General features: G+C 38.8%; 4 protein-coding genes across 6 annotated transcripts; all 4 read left to right on the top strand.

Annotated features, from left to right (window-relative positions):
• The first annotated feature begins 1212 nt into the window (after nt 1-1212).
• On the top strand, nt 1213-5440 carry LOC137729147 (elongation factor 2-like). Of its 3 annotated transcripts, XM_068467994.1 has the most exons (4): nt 1213-1344; nt 1911-1957; nt 2053-2140; nt 2406-5043. In XM_068467994.1, exons 2-4 carry the CDS (start codon nt 1955-1957, stop codon nt 4844-4846), a joined length of 2532 nt encoding a protein of 843 aa, XP_068324095.1. In that variant the 5' UTR covers nt 1213-1344; nt 1911-1954; the 3' UTR covers nt 4847-5043. The 3 variants fall into 3 exon arrangements, with proteins under 3 accessions (XP_068324095.1, XP_068324092.1, XP_068324094.1); XM_068467991.1 differs by lacking the exons at nt 1213-1344; nt 1911-1957 and adding an exon at nt 5125-5440 and having other exon boundaries at nt 2047-2140; nt 2406-4846; XM_068467993.1 differs by lacking the exons at nt 1213-1344; nt 1911-1957 and adding an exon at nt 5136-5414 and having other exon boundaries at nt 2047-2140; nt 2406-4846.
• A 1629-nt stretch (nt 5441-7069) lies between these two features.
• LOC137727521 (elongation factor 2-like) lies at nt 7070-11502 on the top strand. The gene is made up of 4 exons (XM_068466370.1): nt 7070-7167; nt 8299-8370; nt 8472-8559; nt 8821-11502. The coding sequence occupies exons 2-4, from the start codon at nt 8368-8370 to the stop codon at nt 11259-11261; spliced, it is 2532 nt and encodes an 843-aa protein (XP_068322471.1). The 5' UTR covers nt 7070-7167; nt 8299-8367; the 3' UTR covers nt 11262-11502.
• A 1145-nt stretch (nt 11503-12647) lies between these two features.
• LOC137730045 (DNA polymerase zeta processivity subunit) lies at nt 12648-14745 on the top strand. Its single transcript, XM_068469112.1, has 6 exons — nt 12648-12752; nt 12842-12922; nt 13177-13289; nt 13505-13694; nt 13856-14109; nt 14312-14745. Exons 1-5 carry the CDS (start codon nt 12722-12724, stop codon nt 14053-14055), a joined length of 615 nt encoding a protein of 204 aa, XP_068325213.1. The 5' UTR covers nt 12648-12721; the 3' UTR covers nt 14056-14109; nt 14312-14745.
• A 388-nt stretch (nt 14746-15133) lies between these two features.
• On the top strand, nt 15134-16672 carry LOC137730116 (protein WHAT'S THIS FACTOR 1 homolog, chloroplastic-like). Its single transcript, XM_068469180.1, has one exon. It carries the CDS (start codon nt 15398-15400, stop codon nt 16613-16615), a length of 1218 nt encoding a protein of 405 aa, XP_068325281.1. The 5' UTR covers nt 15134-15397; the 3' UTR covers nt 16616-16672.
• The last annotated feature ends 4345 nt before the right edge of the window (nt 16673-21017 follow it).

The raw sequence follows: 21017 nt of genomic DNA, 5'->3' as shown, positions 1-21017 counted from the left end.
CGCAAGAAAAGAACACAACCAGAAAACAAAACTACCACAAGTTTCCCATCATAAGAAATAAGAAGAAATTGAAATAAGCCTTCCTAGCTAACAGCTTCTTACATCGTTCCAGCGGACAAGGCTGCAATTCCAGTGGAGCAAGGCTGCAAGGCTGCAAGTCATTCCATGATAATCTCCTCAGTTATGGGTGTTGATGGCTCCCCTCTTCGACGGTTGCCATCTGGTATTGGCACAGGGGACACCACACCAGTGACTGATCTACAGCCACTGGACAACGCAACCTGCTTGAAAATCGGGTGAACATGGCAAGGTAGTGATCATTTGATCCAGATCGAGGTCGATCATACAAATAACACGAGACGACCCTCCATACCAATAATACTCTCTTTTTAATTGCATATCTGACCGTTATACGACGAATGTAATAACTAAATATATGTAGCCGATTCCAAGAAAACAATACACAATATAATTAAGGTTAAAAAAGTGTTGCATCAATGTTGATAGTAATCTCACTTGGCAATGTTGACGCAATGTATGTTATAAGTTCACACCAACTATAGCATAAACACATGTCTTACGCCTAGGGTTTAGGGACTAAAGTTTAGATACAAGTAATATGATTTGGATGAACTCATAACACTATGTCTGACTACAACTTAATGATATTGTCATACGGACCTGTAATTGTATTTGAATGTGAAACCTTTCCCTTCTTGAAGTTTTGAATGTCTTCTTAACACCCCCCCCCCCGGGGAAAAGTAGATGAATTCAATGCTTCAATCATAAAAGTTGAGTTCCTGTTTACCACTTTCGTGTCAGTTTCAAGTCGTGTTGTCATATTGTGTCAAAAGTTGAAGAGATTCTTGCGTGAAAAATCGAAGGTAGTGGGCTATAAAGAATGTGTAAGAGGGGATAGAGTCATTATATGGGGTAGTGGTGAATCTCAAAACAGAAGGTGGTGGACCATAAAAATGTATATCTAAAGTCCGTCCGAACACGTGATCCAAGTACCAAACCTAGGACGTTCTCTAAAATATCTTGCGAGGAGGGAGTGTTGAAAATTGAGAGGACAAAACTCTTTTTAAAACTCCTTGGGCCTTCCATCATACAAAACCAAACCACAGGCCCAGTTATAAAATGAAAGCCCAGCCCAGCTCAACTCATCGTAAAACCCTAGAAAACGAAGACCTTATTTCACAACCGCATATACCTTCAGTCACGCTTTTATTTTATTCTCTCTCACCTCAAACCCTCGTGCTCTTTAAATTTTATATAAAGGAGAGGTCTAACGTTCTAGCTCCATTTCCTTCGCCTGCCGCCTCTCTCGCACCTTGTCACCTGGTTCCCTCTCTCTCTCACTCTTTCTCTCTCTACTATATTTAGATCTGATATTTCCCAGCGTTACTTGCTTTGAAATAATTAACATGCTTGTTTAGTTCAATTATTTTATTTTCTGTTAATTTTTTTCGATTTTTCTTGCTCAAGATCTGTAATTAGGTTGTGAAATTAGTATTATTTTCGATTTTTATGTCTTCAAATGGATTCGATTGAATTTTTTCTGCTTATTTGCTTGTTTGGATGAACAGAAGTGCTTTTGAGCTTGTTTGGATGAACAAAAGTGCTTTTGAGCTCATTTGGATGAATAAAAGTGCTTTTGAGCTTGCTATTTTATAATTCGCATGAAACTTAAGTGAATATTATATGAATTTACTTGATTAATCGCATAACAGATTTAAACGGATATCTTGTATGTTCAATCGCATAAACTCGTATGCATATTGTATGTAACAAAATTCTTTCATAGAAAATCTTGTAAATCCTCAAGGTTACGTAAATTTACTTTCATCATATGCTTTTGGATCTTGTTTATTTATCTAATCGTGTTATTTTTACTGTTGTGTCTGAAGGTATTAATAGTATTTTTGAAGGTGACATTTGAAGAAAAGACAAGATGGTAAGTTGCTCGTTCCATTATTTTGGTTTAGTGTGTTGCTTAAAATTTCATTATCTGCTTATTCTTAATCAAGATATATGTTTCCGTATATGCAGGTGAAGTTCACAGCAGAGGAGCTCCGTAGGATTATGGACTACAAACATAACATTCGTAATATGTCTGTTATTGCGCACGTCGACCATGGTACGTATTAATATGCACTTATTTTACTCACATAATGTTGTTTAGAACAGATTTGTATGCATATGTAAATGCTTTTATATTCTTCTCATCCAAGCCGGATAGTTTTCCAAATTTCTTTTTGTCTTAAATGGGGATGTTTATGCAATTTAATTTTTTTTTTTCGTGATGCCCATTGTAATTTGCAGCTTGTTTGATTTTCTTGCTTGTTATGTTGTATGTGTGGATGCGTGATAAAGCAATAATGTTAATTTTTTCCTTCTTGAAGGGAAGTCAACTCTTACGGACTCTCTTGTTGCTGCTGCTGGTATCATTGCACAAGAAGTCGCTGGTGATGTCCGTATGACGGATACCCGTGCCGATGAAGCTGAGCGTGGTATCACAATTAAATCTACCGGTATCTCTCTCTACTATGAGATGACTGATGAGTCTTTGCAGAGGTACAAGGGAGAGAGGAACGGAAATGAGTACCTCATCAATCTCATTGATTCCCCTGGGCATGTTGACTTTTCATCTGAAGTCACAGCTGCTCTGCGTATAACTGATGGTGCACTTGTGGTGGTGGATTGTATTGAGGGTGTGTGTGTTCAGACTGAGACTGTGCTCCGTCAAGCCTTGGGAGAGAGGATCAGGCCTGTTTTGACCGTTAACAAGATGGACAGGTGCTTCCTTGAGCTCCAGGTTGATGGAGAGGAGGCTTACCAGACATTCCAAAGGGTTATTGAGAATGCCAATGTCATTATGGCTACATATGAAGATCCACTTCTTGGTGATGTTCAGGTCTACCCAGAGAAAGGAACAGTCGCCTTCTCAGCTGGTTTGCACGGTTGGGCTTTCACTCTGACCAACTTCGCTAAGATGTATGCTTCCAAGTTTGGAGTTGATGAGTCAAAGATGATGGAAAGGCTCTGGGGTGAGAACTTTTTTGACCCAGCTACGAAGAAATGGACCAGCAAGAACACCGGAACTGCAACCTGCAAGCGTGGTTTTGTTCAGTTCTGTTATGAGCCCATCAAGCAGATCATCAACACCTGCATGAATGATCAGAAGGATAAGTTGTGGCCCATGTTGACAAAGCTTGGTGTCACCATGAAGAGTGATGAGAAGGACCTGATGGGGAAGGCGCTGATGAAGCGTGTTATGCAGACCTGGCTACCAGCTAGCACTGCTCTATTGGAAATGATGATCTTTCACCTTCCATCTCCTTCCACGGCTCAAAGGTACCGTGTTGAGAATTTGTATGAGGGTCCCCTTGATGATCAATATGCTAATGCCATCAGGAACTGTGACCCCGAAGGACCTCTTATGCTTTATGTGTCTAAGATGATTCCCGCTTCTGATAAGGGTAGATTCTTTGCCTTTGGCCGTGTCTTTGCTGGTAAAGTTCAGACAGGTTTGAAGGTTAGAATCATGGGTCCAAATTTTGTTCCTGGAGAGAAGAAGGATTTGTATGTCAAGAATGTACAGAGGACTGTTATTTGGATGGGAAAGAGACAAGAAACTGTTGAGGATGTTCCTTGCGGTAACACTGTTGCCTTGGTCGGTTTGGATCAGTTTATCACCAAGAATGCTACTTTAACAAATGAGAAGGAAGTGGATGCTCACCCTATTCGTGCTATGAAGTTCTCAGTTTCACCCGTCGTGCGTGTTGCTGTCCAGTGCAAGGTTGCATCTGACCTTCCCAAACTTGTTGAAGGTCTCAAGCGTTTGGCTAAGTCTGATCCTATGGTTGTCTGCTCCATTGAGGAGTCGGGAGAGCACATTATTGCTGGTGCTGGTGAACTGCATCTTGAGATCTGTTTGAAGGATCTGCAAGATGATTTTATGGGTGGTGCTGAGATTATAAAGTCTGACCCCGTTGTGTCCTTCCGTGAGACTGTCCTTGATAAGTCCTGCCGTACAGTGATGAGCAAGTCTCCAAACAAGCATAACCGTCTGTACATGGAAGCAAGGCCCCTTGAGGAAGGTCTTCCCGAGGCTATTGATGATGGTCGCATTGGCCCAAGAGATGATCCCAAGATTCGTTCCAAGATCTTGGCTGAGGAGTTTGGTTGGGACAAGGATCTTGCTAAGAAAATCTGGTGTTTTGGTCCCGAGACCACTGGTCCCAACATGGTGGTCGACATGTGTAAGGGAGTTCAGTACCTTAATGAAATCAAGGATTCGGTTGTTGCTGGGTTCCAGTGGGCCTCAAAGGAAGGTGCATTGGCAGAAGAAAACATGAGGGGTATTTGCTTTGAAGTCTGTGATGTGGTTCTTCATGCTGATGCTATCCACAGAGGGGGAGGTCAGGTCATTCCAACTGCTCGGAGGGTCATCTATGCCTCTCAGCTAACAGCCAAGCCAAGGCTTCTCGAACCAGTGTATCTCGTTGAAATTCAAGCTCCAGAGGGGGCTCTTGGAGGTATCTACAGTGTTCTGAATCAGAAACGTGGACACGTGTTTGAGGAGATGCAGAGGCCAGGAACTCCACTTTACAACATCAAGGCATACCTCCCCGTCGTCGAGTCCTTTGGATTCTCTGGTCAACTGAGGGCTGCAACTTCTGGACAGGCTTTCCCACAATGTGTGTTTGATCATTGGGAGATGATGTCGTCTGATCCATTGGAAGCTGGATCCCAGGCTGCAGCACTTGTTACCGACATCCGTAAAAGGAAGGGATTGAAGGAGCAGATGACACCGCTATCCGAGTTTGAGGACAAGCTTTGAGTAATAATTTGTTTTCGATGCACTGCGTTAATTTTTGGTTTCCAGTTTAATCGTTTTTGTTTAATGTTGTTAACATTGTTGTTGTAGTCAGCATATGGGTGCCAGTAGTTAAATGTTTTGTGCGTGCTCAGAACAGACCCATATAATGTTCTGCTTTTACTTTGTTGCTTGTGGAACAATTTCTGCCATTGTTGCTACATGCTTTTTGAATTTACTATACTTTTGTCTTCTACTTTGTTTCATGGATTTGATTGATGTTTGTTCTTTCTAACTTGAAGACCTGCAACAGCTTCTTCTGCTACTATTTCATTAGAGACAGGAAAACGCCTCGAAGGTGGTGGTTGCAATGCTCGGCTCGCACGCCGCCATTACGAGTGGCTGCACAGGTGCCGAAAATCATTCTAGCTCGTGTTTGATTCGTGTTTGGTTGGCCTGCATCAATAAGGGATTTAAGAGTACGTTTGTTGTATCGGACAGTTTGATGGATTAAATTGGATTGGCTTGGACTAAGTAGGATAAGAATAATTGAGCGTTTGATGCACTATTGGACTAAGTTACAGACTAAATTATTTTGGAAAATCAACTCATTGTCATTTTTTCCTCTTCACATTTTTTTTTTTCTTATTTTTTCCTTTCCGCATTTTTTTTCTTATTTTTCCGTTCCACTCACTCTCTCTGTCTTTTTCTTTTCCTTTCCACTCTCTCCTCCCTCAAAACAGCGTCATTCATCACCCTCTTTTTGTTCTCTCTTTTTTTCCTTTTCCTTTTCTTTGCTGTTGTGATTCCTCTAAATTATTTCTAGCATGTTTCCCAACTTCATATCTCACGGAAAATTGAAATCGTGTAGAGCCTTTTTGCTGCGCCATAGATTTCATAGCCACTGTTTCTCGCCCTTCCTCTGATTGTCCCAGAAAATCTCTTAATTTTCTAGGAAAAGTGAAGAATTTTTCTATTGAGTTTGTTGTTGTTATCGAATTGATTTTTTTTTCTTTTCGAATTTTGGTAGTTGGATGTTGAGAATTAGGCGATGGGTGTGGTGGGTTTCAAATCTGGGCATAGGTGGCCATACAGAGTTGCAGAGAAGCATGATTGCAGACGACTTGCAGCGTGAAGACTTTGTACGCAGCTTTAGAGATGGGATTAGCAATCCCAAATGTTTCGGGCAACCTAGCTAAGAACCGGTAGTGAAGAACTTAGTCAGCACGAGTTCGACTTAGTCCCATTAAGCTTAATCCTTGTTCCAACCAAACACAGATTAGAAATCCCAGCTAAGCCAATTCAGTCCAGTGAAGCTTAGCGAGGGCAAACAAACACCCCCTAAAAATAATGCTATACAATTCATCGACTTTATTATCAATGTTGTTACATGTAGATACTATAGCTTTGGTTATAAAAATGAAAAAAAAAAATAGAGTTGGGGTTTGGTGTCCAAAGTAGAAGTTTGGGGGTGCAAAGGCTTTTTAAATCTAGGCTACCTTTGCAAGTGTGGGTCGGGTTAGGGAATTGGTTAGAATATATGTATATCTTGTAAAGAAACCCTAGGCTCATATTTAGAAAACGTTTATTAGACGAAGAAGTTTATGCATACCTTACGAATATTGGAGGCTGCTTAGCATTATGGTGTAGTTGTATTCATTTTCACTTATTCTCACTTTTCTGTGAGAAGTCTGTTATCTCAAATTGGTATTGAACTCGTATTTAAGAAATAAAACACAAACTCTCACTTACAATCAAAGAAAAACATGCCAAACTAAAATGCTAATAACTTTTCTCAATACTTTTGGTTTAATTAATAAACAAGAATTTGAAGTTTTGAGTGTCTAACAAGAAGCTTTTGGGTGTCCAAAAGACTTTCTTAACCTAGGTCACGCAATTGTGGAATAGGTCTATTAGCAAAGGTCGTGTGTGGCCATCTTTTTGCACTTAGTCAATTTTTATGATTATGGAACGTAATTGAATTATTATTAAAGTATTAATTAACGTATTTATTTTCTATTTATTTGATTTTCAAATTTGACATTCCTATCATTATTCATAATTATATAATGTTGTTAAAAATAAAAAAAATAATTAAAAAACCCTAAGGCCCATGGTTTTAGAATAAAAAAAGGCCGATGGAGATTTTGGTGGGCCTACAAAATAGTATAAACTATGAAAGCGGAGCCCAACCCAAGAAACGAAAACCCTAACCTTATATAACACTCACACCCTCCTCCGGACACCACACATTCTCTCAGTCTCATTTGCACCTCCAGCTCTAGGCTGCGGAGAGTCACTCCTCTCTCCATCCCTCTCTCGCTCTCCAGCTCCCGATTCTTCAGGTTCGTTCCTCTAATTCTATACTATTCGAATCAGTCGCTTCCTTTGATTTAATCCCCCCGATTATCCTCGTGATTTCTTGATTATCGTCGTTAATCATGCATTTTGTTGTTCTGAAAAATCTGTGATCTGCATGCATTTTGTATTATTGGAAACATATTATTGTTATGCATGCTTTTGGTTTGGTATTATTTCTTTGCTCGTTTATCGTTTCGATCATTGCTCAGATTTTACGGATGCATTGTGTGTGTGTGTGTGTGTGTGTGTATGTTTGTATTAGATCCTTGTTTTCCGTACAGATCACTCTCTCAGGCTCTGTATGGTTCATCGGAAAATTTTTACGTAAATTTTTTTGCTGTGGAATAATTTTCTGACGTTTTCCTTTAACTGTTGATAATTTTTACGTGATATATGATAATTTCGCTAGTATTTGTAAATTGTTCACACACCCTTTTTTAGTTTTTAGCCATTGATCTTCTTCAATTCATTTGATCCTACAGCAGAAAATTGAGAGGGTGTGTGAAGAGTATAGTGGGTGTGTAGATAGCACTACCCTAGATGTTTTGTATTTGCTGGATCTCGTTTTCTACTTTGATCGTACTAATACTCTGTTGTTTTGCTGGAAAATAGTTGCGTTGAGCAATTTTTTAGGTGGAAAGATTTTCGAAAATTATGGTTTTGTTTGAATTTATGAGTAATTTTTTCAGAACATTTTGTTTCCTATTCATGTCAAAGAAATAATATAAAACATATTTTCCAGAATAATTTTCGTTCTAAAATATACTAATTTGTAAGATAGAATTATTATGCGTACTTGTTTTCTATTTTGTTTTTATTGGTGACCCTAAATTAATAGGATCATCCTAATTGATAAGGATTGATTTGTGATTACCTTTTCTTTTGTCAAGACCGTTTACGAATAACTTGTCTTGATTATTAATATTGCTTGATACTGTAAAAATTATGTATTCCTTTTACCGGAATTCAATAGTCTTTTGGTGGAATACAAATTCCTTTTTTTTTTTTTTTTTTCTGGTCATTTTGTAAACATAGAAATGTAATGGTGTAGTCAATTTAAATGTTTATATTCAAAGTCGAATTCCAGTTCATTTTTTTGTTGTTTAAATTTGCAGGTGTTTCCTTGTCGGTTAATCAGCTTCTTATAAAAACTAATTGCCGGTTGTTCTTAAAGACTAGTCAAGATGGTAAGCACTGACTATCAATCTGAACATGGTTACTTAGTGATTCTTGAGCTGCTCCATTGATTCTTTAATTCATAATGGTGTGATATTCTTGATACGTGCAGGTGAAGTTTACAGCAGAAGAACTCCGTAGGATTATGGACTATAAGCACAACATTCGCAACATGTCTGTTATTGCTCATGTTGATCACGGTATAGATCTTTCTTTTTTTTTTCTATTGATAATTCTTATCTTTGTAACAAGGTGTTTTTATTAAACTGGTTAAAGAAAATTTTTAATGTTGTAATATTTTGGTCAAGTGTATTTATTTTCAGTATTTTGAACTTTGCTCTATTAGTTATAATTTGAAATATTTCACCAGTTAGTATGTATTGTTGCATTTTATCCATTTATTTGTTTATATCCTGTGGTGTTTCATCAAACATATAATGTTATTGAAATTTAATATGCAGGGAAGTCAACTCTTACAGACTCGCTTGTTGCTGCCGCGGGTATCATTGCACAAGAAGTTGCTGGTGATGTTCGGATGACTGATACTCGCGCAGATGAGGCAGAGCGTGGTATCACAATTAAATCCACCGGTATCTCTCTCTACTATGAGATGACTGATGAGTCTTTGCAGAGGTACAAGGGAGAGAGGAACGGAAATGAGTACCTCATCAATCTCATTGATTCCCCCGGGCATGTTGACTTTTCATCTGAAGTCACAGCTGCTCTGCGTATTACTGATGGAGCACTTGTGGTGGTGGATTGTATTGAGGGTGTGTGTGTCCAGACTGAGACTGTGCTCCGTCAAGCATTGGGAGAGAGGATCAGGCCTGTTTTGACCGTTAACAAGATGGACAGATGCTTCCTTGAGCTCCAGGTTGATGGAGAGGAAGCTTACCAGACATTCCAAAGGGTTATTGAGAATGCTAATGTCATTATGGCTACATATGAAGATCCACTTCTTGGTGATGTCCAAGTGTACCCAGAGAAAGGAACAGTCGCCTTCTCAGCTGGTTTGCACGGATGGGCTTTCACTCTGACCAACTTCGCTAAGATGTATGCTTCCAAGTTTGGAGTTGATGAGTCAAAGATGATGGAAAGGCTCTGGGGTGAGAACTTTTTTGACCCAGCGACCAAGAAATGGACCAGCAAGAGCACGGGCACTGCTACCTGCAAGCGTGGTTTTGTTCAGTTCTGTTATGAACCCATCAAGCAGATCATCAACACCTGCATGAATGATCAGAAGGATAAGTTGTGGCCCATGTTGACAAAGCTTGGTGTCACCATGAAGAGTGATGAGAAGGACCTGATGGGGAAGGCTCTGATGAAGCGTGTTATGCAGACCTGGCTACCAGCTAGCACTGCTTTATTGGAAATGATGATTTTTCACCTTCCATCTCCGTCAACGGCTCAAAAGTACCGTGTTGAGAATTTGTACGAGGGTCCTCTTGATGATCAATATGCCAATGCCATCAGGAACTGTGACCCTGATGGACCTCTTATGCTCTATGTGTCCAAGATGATTCCCGCTTCTGATAAGGGTAGATTCTTTGCCTTTGGCCGTGTCTTTGCTGGTAGAGTTCAGACAGGATTGAAGGTTAGAATCATGGGTCCAAATTTTGTTCCTGGAGAGAAGAAGGATTTGTATGTTAAGAACGTACAGAGAACTGTTATTTGGATGGGAAAGAGACAAGAAACTGTTGAGGATGTTCCTTGCGGTAACACTGTTGCCTTGGTCGGTTTGGATCAGTTTATCACCAAGAATGCTACTTTAACAAATGAGAAGGAAGTGGATGCTCACCCTATTCGTGCTATGAAGTTCTCAGTTTCACCCGTCGTGCGTGTTGCTGTCCAGTGCAAGGTTGCATCTGACCTTCCCAAACTTGTTGAAGGTCTCAAGCGTTTGGCTAAGTCTGATCCTATGGTTGTCTGCTCCATTGAGGAGTCGGGAGAGCACATTATTGCTGGTGCTGGTGAACTGCATCTTGAGATCTGTTTGAAGGATCTGCAAGATGATTTTATGGGTGGTGCTGAGATTATAAAGTCTGACCCCGTTGTGTCCTTCCGTGAGACTGTCCTGGATAAGTCCTGCCGTACAGTGATGAGCAAGTCCCCAAACAAGCATAACCGTCTGTACATGGAAGCAAGGCCCCTTGAGGAAGGTCTTCCTGAGGCTATCGATGAAGGTCGCATTGGCCCAAGAGATGATCCCAAGATTCGTTCCAAGATCTTGGCTGAGGAGTTTGGTTGGGACAAGGATCTTGCTAAGAAAATCTGGTGTTTTGGTCCCGAGACCACTGGTCCCAACATGGTGGTCGACATGTGTAAGGGAGTTCAGTACCTTAATGAAATCAAGGATTCGGTTGTTGCTGGGTTCCAGTGGGCCTCAAAGGAAGGTGCATTGGCAGAAGAAAACATGAGAGGTATTTGCTTTGAAGTCTGTGATGTGGTTCTTCACGCTGATGCTATCCACAGAGGAGGAGGTCAGGTCATTCCAACTGCTCGGAGGGTCATCTATGCCTCTCAGCTCACAGCCAAGCCAAGGCTTCTCGAACCAGTGTATCTCGTTGAAATTCAAGCTCCAGAGGGGGCACTTGGCGGGATCTACAGTGTTCTGAATCAGAAACGTGGGCATGTGTTTGAGGAGATGCAGAGGCCAGGAACTCCACTTTACAACATCAAGGCATACCTCCCCGTCGTTGAGTCCTTTGGATTCTCTGGTCAACTGAGGGCTGCAACGTCTGGGCAGGCTTTCCCACAATGCGTGTTTGATCATTGGGAGATGATGTCGTCTGATCCATTGGAAGCTGGATCCCAGGCTGCAACACTTGTCACCGACATCCGTAAGAGGAAGGGTTTGAAGGAGCAGATGACCCCGCTCTCTGAGTTCGAGGACAAGCTATAAACAATTTACTATATATTCGGTGTCTTGCCAATTTGCTCCATTAGGGATGGATATAGCATCGCCGGAGTAGATTGCGGAACAATATTTTTGGTCTCTAGCTATTTTAATTGTTTGGTTTTCGGTTTTCTGGTATTGATTATGTCATTTGGGAGATCAATGTTCCTCTTCGTCAACAATTTTATTAGTCTTATATTAATTTCTACACATGGTTTGAGAAATATATCCTACTTTTAGTCGCTTATTTTGATTTGGTTTTGTTTTCTTTGTGAATTCGTAAAACTTTAGTAAAGTGCATGAAATCTGATAACTTGGTTGTCAATTTTGCATTGAGAATAAGGCAGCTTGATGTGCTGCCCTGCCCCCCTTCAACCCTTTTTGAGCCAAGTGCGGCAATTTTGTTCGAGGGCAAGGGAACCGATTTGCCTCACGAAATTGCCCTCGAACACGAATATGCTTCGTGCATCTGGACTCTCTTGGAATCATGCACATGGACTCTCTTAATTGTTGGAATTGAAATTGCCTCCAAAATAGGGGTAGTATTGGTTTAAAAAATTGCAATTGGCTACAACACTATTTTTCAGAAAGAGGAGAAAAAAGGTTCACGAAGGAAATCGAAAATCACTTTTTAAATAAGTTTTTTCTTTTTTTTGTGCAAGTAGTAAGTACCACCTAAATATGTAAGCATATGCGATAATACCATCTGAACTTTTAATTTTTACTTTTTACCATCTTAACTCTCTTAACCGTTGGAATCCACTACCTAAGTACTTTCTATAAATTTTGATGTTAAAACATATCACTTGTAGGGATATATTCGTCAATTACTTCATGAGGTCAGCTAGAATCAAATTGGCTCCTAAATAATACTGCATGAGTCAATATGGCGCCAAAATTAGGGGTTTGTACAACCCCAGCTCGACAATTCCCTCCATAAGAGATTGAAAAATTAATAATTTAATAAACTAAGATGAATTAGACACCCAGTTGCTGACCTAAAAAAAATCTTGAATTGTAAATGAAAGACTAGATTTTTTGCATAATTTCACTTTAATTCTTCAACAAACCTTGCCAAAATCAGACTCGAAATCAACTTCTCTGTTTCTCTTCATGACCTGACTCCAATATCACTACAAAAAGAAATGCATTTTGCTTTCGTATGTATTGATTCCAGCGAGCTCTAGAAAGTGAATTGACAAAAATATCCCTCCACGTGAGGGGTGCGTGACATATTTTAACGGTTAAATGGAAAGAAAGTAACTTAGAATTGAACATTCATGTGGGATTGGTACACATGTTTACAAGTTCAGTTGGATGTGTGCAAAAAACCCTTTTAAATAAGTTGTAATTGGTGGGTTGAAATTAAATTACCCAAGTCCGTCAAGCAAAAGCCCACCAAATGGCGGGAGCCTTCAGTTTTGTTAACGCACTTACCCTTGCACTTGCAGACACAGCAAATCGAGATGGAGCGCAAAGACAGCCAATCTCCTCAAGGTTTTCCTTCTTCTCTCTTTACTTCTCAAACGGTTTCAATTTTCGGTTTTGATAAATCAATTTCCTTGATTCGAATTGAAATGGTGCAGGTGAGATAACTCGGATTCTGGTGGAATTCCTCGAGGTTGCAATCACTTCAGTCGTTTTCCTCAAAGGAATTTACCCTCCAGGTTCGTTCTTCTAATTCTCCATTCAATCCTATCCCACCCAACCCCCAATTTCTTGTTTGGTTGCTGAGAAATTCATGGTATTGGGTTCTGTTTTTCTTTATTACCCTACCCAGAAAGCAAAACCCCATTTTCTTAACTAAATCCTTACACAAGTTGCATACGAGGCTTATTGGAATAATGGGTAATTGTATTTTTTTTACAGTTTGAACTGATATTTACTGATAGACTCTGATAGTTGGTGTGTTTTGGTAAAGGTGCTTTTGAAAGAAGGAAATATATGAATTTGGTGGTTCATAGAGCTCGTCACCCTGAACTCAGAGATTACATCCATTCCGCTGTCTCGGGACTTCTTCCTTTTATCCAAAAGGTTGCTTCTTTACTTATTTATTTCCCTTAAAACTTTTTTTATACATGAGCTTATCATCTTTGCTTAGAAATGATTTGTAACCAAATTGGGTGAAAAGTTTGAAGATTGTGTTTCTAATTGAACCAAAGTTCTGCCACTTTTTCTGTATGCTTTTCTTTTGTTTTTCCACTAAAGAACATTTTCACTGAGACGGAGAAATACATCTTACAAACTAGGGTCTCGTGGAGAGAGTAGCTGTTATTTTCTTTAACGGTGACAACATCCCTGTGGAAAGATTTATGTTTAAGCTCAATGTGAATCAATCGTATGGCTCGAGGGTGGAAGAGGCTGACCTGGAGTTCTCACTGAGGTCATTTTTTATCAAGCTTCCTGTCGCAGAACCCCTTACCAAGGCTCTTCCCCAGAGTAAGTCCTTAAGCTTTCTATCAAATGGTTTGGTTTAATTGGTTAATTATTGACCAGATGCTTACATTGTTTCTGGGATCATGAACTAGGGTTTGGTTTAATGTCTTGTTTCCCTTAGTGATCGATCATGGCTAGCTATGTAAGCTTTTCATCTTTAACAGATTGCAGGTGGGAGATAACTGCTTACTTTCGATCACTTCCTCAAGCTTGTACAAGTAAGGATGCAGAGTCGTGGATTCCAACAGATACAAAGCAGTGGCAACAACCTCTGTTAATAACCCCTATTAAGTCAATGAGTAGCCAACCTCTATCTGTGCAGTTATATTTGGAACATCCAAGTTTATCTGAACCAAAGGCTTGAAAGAGGAATACAATTGTTCCTATGCATATGCTTGCATGCACATATGCTTAGCTGGTATTGCCCTTACCTAATTTACTTTTTAAGTCCTTCAATGTGATAGAAAATTCATGTTTTGTTTTGTCTTGATTTTACATGAAAAATACGACGCATGTCCCCTGAACATGCTGCTTGAGAAGTAAATCTTGCTTGCTTGCTGCATTTAGCATATAAACCACAATAAGTTAGTGTTTACTATTGGTATTTGTTATCCAATTAGGATGAGATTACAGAGTACCGATGTAGAAAGCTTGTGGAAGATGAAGGATGGATGAGAAGCACAACACTGTAAATCAAGCTGGAGGTGGTTAGCTGAGGGGATTGTTGTTTGTGCTCTTCCACATCCTGCACTTGTGTGCAGCCGTGTAGGCGAAGTAACACTAAACTGAAGAGCTAGTTGGTAGCTGCTCAACATTAGTTTATGAATGAACAGTTTTAACAATTATCGGTGTTTGTGGGAGAAACGGGTGTTTCGTTAGGCTGGAATATGAGTTTGAAAATGAGTTAGCAGTTGCACAGATTGGAACGTGGTCTGCAAGCGGCTATATAAGGTTAATTTCCCATGCAATCGATGAAGTACTGACCATGCTCATGTTCAGTTTCTATGTCCGAATATTGTACATTGTCTTATTGATATGCAAATTTTCTTCTTTAGTCCAGACTACTTAGTATTACAGGAAATGACCGGTTATGATTGAATTGAGGAAATACCTTTTTCTTTTTTCTTTTTTTTAAGAAAAAGTACGATATTCATTACTAGTAATTGGCCCACCTTGCAATAAAGTTTGTGAGTTTGTGAATTCGTAGTTGAACTTGGTTTTTTTTTCTTAAACTAATTTTTTGAGGGTACCTCACCACTCGGTAACTTTTATTAATAATCCGAATTGTTTATATAATCTCATCATTCATAAAACACCCTTGCATATAGTTGACAAACATAAAACCATTAAAAAATTTAATTCAAGTGAAGAAGATAAACAAATACGGTGCTCGGAATATACACGAAAATGACTACAAATATAACTGTCATTTGATTTCGAATCGTAGAAATACAACTTGGGCTATTCAATTACATAATTGGATGGCTACCATATTGATGTGGCCGAAGGGGCTGGTTTTTCATGGCCCAATTTCTTTGTCCTGTAAATTTATCGCAAAAGGCCATTTCATTGCCAGGCCTGCTACCAGACCTCGTTACTATTTCCATCCCCCACAAATCCAGAGCACTTCCAAGTGACCGTTGGGCAGCGCTTGCACGCCAACTGTTCGATGTTTTGCGCCAAAGACGCTCACCGGTTCCCGCAAAATGCATAGGAGAACCACGTTACCGCGCTTTCACCAGCTTCCCAAAACCTCTCATCTGTGCGAAACGGATGCATACGCATCGCCTTCTCCAATCCCATGTCGGAGATTAGGTTCTATGTGGGTCCCGGTGAAGCACAAATCCAGCGGAGGAAGAAGACCCAAGAAGAAAGTATACCACAGAGTCCACGAACTCGACAAAGTCATGGACTTGCAGAAAAAGCCCGCCTTGATTTTACAGCTGAAATCAATTATTCAGTCGCAGAAACACCAGTCTCTCCTTCTCAGGGACCTCGAGAAAGAAGTTGGGTTTGTTCAGAAGTGGAACTTCATGGCCGTCATAGAAAAATACCCTGCAATATTCTATGTCGGTGGCGGCAACAGAACGCCCCCTTTTGTTACACTCGCTGAGAAAGCTGAGAAAGTTGCTGGTGAAGAAGCTTCAGCCAAGGATTTGATGGAACCCATGTTGGTTAAAAACTTGAGGAAGTTGTTGATGTTGTCAGTTGATTGCCGGGTTCCACTTGAAAACATTGAATTCATCGAATCCGAATTGGGTTTGCCGTATGATTTCAAGAAATCATTGATTCCGAAGTACCCTGAATTCTTTTCGGTTAAGGATGTCAATGAAAAAGATTTTCTGCATTTGGAGAATTGGGATTCTTCACTAGCAATCACGGATCGTGAGGAAAATTTAGCCAATGAAGGAATTTCTGCCGCTTATGGATTGGGGAAGAAGGTTAGGATATCCAAAGATGGTAATTTTCTAGGTCCACATGCGTTTCGAATGAATTTTCCTGCTGGTTTTAGGCCAAACACTAGTTATCTTGAGCAACTTGAAAGGTGGCAGAAAATGGAATTCCCTTCTCCATATTTGAATGCCAGGAGATTTGACATTGCTGATCCCAAATCGAGGAAGCGGGTGGTGGCGGTGCTTCATGAGCTACTCAGCTTGACAATGCAGAAGAGGATGACATCTGCTCAACTGGAAGCATTTCATTCAGAGTATTTCTTACCCTCTAAATTGCTCCTTTGTCTGATAAAGCATCCTGGTATCTTTTACATAACTAATAAAGGTGCAAGGAGCACTGTTTTTCTTAAAGAAGCTTATGATGGATTGAATTTGATAAACAAATGTCCCCTGTTGTCATTTTATGATAAATTCGTAGCGCTTAGCGGTAGGAGAGAGACCAATCCATGTAACGTGATGCATTCTTCATAGATTGATTTTTTAAATGTAAATTTGGATTCTTACGTTATATATGTGACTGAAAATTTCATGCACGGTATCTCTACATTTAAGAGAACAGCGAAATGAAATTTATTCCAGAAGTGTATAGTTCACAGCATGGTTCTACAATGACTGAAAATCTGAATTCATTAGACACCTACTTGTTACTTACAAAACTGTTTGGATTTTGTCCTAGTCAAGCTACAAAGTTTGTTGATCCAGAATCATTTTAATCATATCATCTCTCGATCCTCACAATGTCCTTCCAGGTTAAGTAGTTGGTTTGCGCTATAGAACAAATTAGAGTGCTTTGAAATATCAAATACCCTTTCTAGTTGGTTGTGTTTTGAATGATGGACATAACAAGTAGACATTGGATAATTGCATCTCAAATGAGAGTTCGTGTATGTGAATCTTTGAAACCCCTGCAACTAAGGCCCACGGAGTACAAAACTTTGCACAAGCTTTCTTCCTACTGCACATTTAACATATGTTATGTTAAAAGATTGAACTATAGAAGTAAAACTCAGAAAAAAGTAGTAGCAACCAAGTTCCTTATCTCTGAAATTTTAGCTTGTGGCTGTGACTATTTTTAATAAGCTAATATTAGTTCAGCTCTATTAGATTTCAGTAATATCATCGCAAATGTTATGTCCAGGCTTAGGATGGCTATGGTCCCATCAGCTCGCAGGGATATATAGATTTCAGCTGATGATGTTCTTTTCTTTTTAAGATATCTGATGAATCAGATGACAACATTTAATCATCTGTTTAGTGATCCTTAGATTGTCTAAGCAAACTTGTTATATATCTTTTTCCTCAAAAACGTGAGTGTATTTCCTTCCAGTTGTTTTCTCTTTCAGAACAAAAGAATTCATGTATACCAATATAGCATGCTAGCTCCTTCTTTGATGTTGGTGTTGGGTACTTTGATAATTGATACTGATGGATCTGTGCTAATTCTATTCAAACACCCGAAATAATCAGTTTGCATCTTTTTAAAAGGTATATTAATGTTGTTTACGCGGTTTAGATGTTTGTAGAGATGTCATATATCTTCAAGGTAAGTTTGTTTTCATGCGTAACGAGTGCATTTTGTATAAGTTGGTGTTTTGAGGATCAAAGGAACTCTTCGAACTCTTATATGTTCTCAAACTAATAACCAACGAGTTTCTTTCAATTTACGTTTAAGTTTCCTCCAAAATCTCATTTTAAGTTATAAAAACCTATATAAATTATCAGCATATCTTGTTCTTTACAATTTCAAATTTATGACTAGAAACGATAATTATATGATTTTAGTTCCTACAAGCAGATTGTGCATGTTTCGCATGATCTAAATCATGAAAATGACATTGGTAGAAAATTCTTCAAATGAACTTCAATAACACAGAGACACATGGGAAGCTTGATTTAAAGTCTCCTTTTTGTTTTTGATTTTCTGTTTGCTCATTTGTATCTGTTCATCATCATCAATTGTACAAAGTAAAAAACAAAAAAACAAAAAAACCAAAAAAGTATTTTGTATATTTTGCTGTTAATAATATACGATGCTCTACTGAAATGTCTGTGTCGACCAGAGTGTCAAGTGCATTCTGCAGAGATCATTCGTGTTTCGTTTGGGATACGATGACGTGGTGTGACATGTATTTCCTGTCAAGTCACTTTCCATTTATTTTAAAAGTGGAAAGCCAGATTTTTTTTTTTTTTTTTTATCATTTTCTTTCGATTGTTGATTACTTGCGGCAGGGTTCATTGTGGAGCCCAATAATAGGCCCAACATCTTAACTCAGAGTCTGGATCTGTTGTTTATGGGCCCATATTTGTTTTGTTAAATAAGGCAAAGCTTCCGGTTCCAATCCACCAAAAAGGTTGGTAGCTGACAATCAATTGGTATTTATGGTACTTATGGTGCACTGCCACTGCGTGCAACTTGAAATGAGTCGAAATAATGATTTTGGTCCTCTAGTTTGGCTCAATTTCACTTAGCGATGTGTTATCTGCACATTTTTTTTTACTTCTCGCATATTTTTTTAATTTGCGACTATCGGATTAAATGAATTAAAGAAAATTAAAAAATATAAATTAACAAGCAGTGTGTGAAAAGTAAAAAAATATGTGTAAATAGCACATCCCTTTCACCTACGTCTATATGATATTAATTGTCACTATTTACCCTTATGATAGATTAATAGTATTAATTTAAAGACAATAATTTATTTGCTTCTTTCATTTTGAAAAGAAAAAATAAATAGACCTACAAGGTCATGTGTGTACTTTTAAAAGTTCATCGTATTAGTAAACTACATGAGTTAAATCGCAATGAATGAAAAGTAAAATACCGAAGTAAAACTACGCACTCCTTGATGCTAATGATGTTTTTGCCGCCACAAAATATTGGATTAACAAGCAACTACGCACTCCTTGGTGCTAATGATGTTTCCCCAACTCCAAAATTTAAATCCCGGGCTGTATCCTGGAACCATAATACTTGAAACCTTAACGAAGAAAGTCGAGCTTCTACTATAAAATGAATTGGCAATGGGGAGTATTTCAACTTATTGATAAGTTCATGGAAAGTTTCTTCTCTCATCATTGTGGTAGTCATTCTCAACACACTTAATCACGTGTGACAAATTTTTTCAAGCCAAACATGTAGACAACACAAACTTAGTGACGTGGAGCACATGTAGCTGTTGGGATTCACATATGGAACAACATGCCTTAATGCCAAGAAAAATATTGAGATTCCATCATAAAATCAATTGACAATATAAGAAGTAGCCCAACTTATTTTTAAGCTCACTTAAGGTCCATTCTCCCGTCAATATGAGATTCATTAACAACAGTCAAAACATTTTTATCTTTACAATTTGAAATCGATTAACAATACACCATTGCTTCGTTTTTTCCTCAAAGCTCTTGGGAACCATATAATATGCCAGAAAAGTGCTTACACTCACATTGATCTACATTACTTGGCAAGTTTAGTGCATTTTAACTGTATACTAATATAAACCAAAGAATGTGATTTTAGGTGGAAAAGGACAAATGGTGATCCAATTGGAGAGGTTTGAATTCCGATGAAAAACTAATGTTATTGTGCTAGGCTGCTACTGCTAGCCAGCTCCATGATGAATGGGTCCAAATATATTATCGCCGGACGTCATGCACCCCATAAGGTGTCGACAAGTCGATGGCTCTGCTGTGCATGCACTACCACATTGGTGACAATAATACCAAATCTCTCCCCCCTCTCTCTATCCTCTCCACTCCACTTATAGGTATTCTTCTCGAATTGTCACCTTCAACTCCAAGTTTCATGTCTACTTCAGTACTGTTAATTCTGCAACTTTCATAAAGCAGGAGAGGGGAAGTATATCTATCTATATATCTATATATCAATATATATATTGGTTAGAACTCATGGTAAAGAAAAATTATGATAATTCATCGTTTAATTTTAATTCAGTAGTAGATGAGAAAATATAACTACAAAAAATAAATAGTCACGAATTATTATATTAAGATTAAACGGTGAGTAACCATAATTTTATTAAATTATAAAGTCCAAGAGAATGAGATTGATATGTATAGGAAAAAGTAGGAGTGAAAAAGAAAGATGATAAAATCATAGTACATTGATATCTTTCTTTTGGTTCATGATAGCGATCATACTTCTGTAGAATCACTTTATATACATTTAGTCCTCCGAAGACTCCAAAACCAACCTATCTATGTATCTATCTATATCCCCTGCCTCCATTATGTCCTTTCACATAGAAAATTCATCTCTCTCTCTCTCTCTCTCTCTCTCTCTCTCTCTCTCTCTCTCTCTCTCTCTCCCTCTCTCCCCCCATTAGTGGGTACTTTGTCTAAAGTAAGCATGTAATCCTTGTTGTCTAAACTAGGGCACCACTGCAAAGGTTCTCACCAGTAAAATGATCCATGATTTTGCTTGATGTGAGTACTGAGTGGGCACACACCAGCACCAACACTCTGAGAGAGAGAGAGAGGACATAATGATTTAACCGAAGATGGGGATTGGGGAGCTAGGGTTTGGTTTGCAACCATAATCTCCATGACCTAGATATATTATATCATCCATGGGGCCGGGGGTGAGAAAAGAAGACTGAGTCCTAGGTCTGTCTGTCTGTCATGGATTGGATACATATTATGCTAGCTAGTGGAAGAAGCTGATGTTTGTTTACACTTGCACACAGGCACCAACCCTGTCTGTCATGTCAAAATCCAACTCTGTAAACAAAAAGAAAAAGAAAAGATTAGTTTTTGCAACTATTTGCTCTTTTTTCTTGCTTTTTAACTTGTTTTTTTTCATAGTGGGGTTTTCTTTTCTGGATTCAAATGTGCAATAAATAATGTCTATGTCTTT

This window comes from Pyrus communis, chromosome 3, assembly GCF_963583255.1.
Source record: "Pyrus communis chromosome 3, drPyrComm1.1, whole genome shotgun sequence".
Classification (NCBI taxonomy): domain Eukaryota; kingdom Viridiplantae; phylum Streptophyta; class Magnoliopsida; order Rosales; family Rosaceae; genus Pyrus; species Pyrus communis.
The sequence above is the reverse complement of the archived record's forward strand: the minus strand, read 5'-3'. Positions and strand labels throughout refer to the sequence as shown.

Excerpts from the sequence above, each read along its gene's own strand:
- LOC137729147 (XM_068467991.1), top strand. The coding sequence starts at position 2,047 with ATGCAGGTGAAGTTCACAGCAGAGGAGCTCCGTAGGATTATGGACTAC. Across the intron at positions 2,141-2,405 it reads TATTGCGCACGTCGACCATG|GGAAGTCAACTCTTACGGAC; the intron begins GTACGTATTAAT and ends TCCTTCTTGAAG.
- LOC137730045 (XM_068469112.1), top strand. The coding sequence starts at position 12,722 with ATGGAGCGCAAAGACAGCCAATCTCCTCAAG. Across the intron at positions 12,923-13,176 it reads CAAAGGAATTTACCCTCCAG|GTGCTTTTGAAAGAAGGAAA; the intron begins GTTCGTTCTTCT and ends GTTTTGGTAAAG. Across the intron at positions 13,695-13,855 it reads TACCAAGGCTCTTCCCCAGA|ATTGCAGGTGGGAGATAACT; the intron begins GTAAGTCCTTAA and ends CATCTTTAACAG.
- LOC137727521 (XM_068466370.1), top strand. Across the intron at positions 8,560-8,820 it reads TATTGCTCATGTTGATCACG|GGAAGTCAACTCTTACAGAC; the intron begins GTATAGATCTTT and ends TTTAATATGCAG.
- LOC137730116 (XM_068469180.1), top strand. The coding sequence starts at position 15,398 with ATGCATAGGAGAACCACGTTACCGCGCTTTCACCAGCTTCCCAAAACC.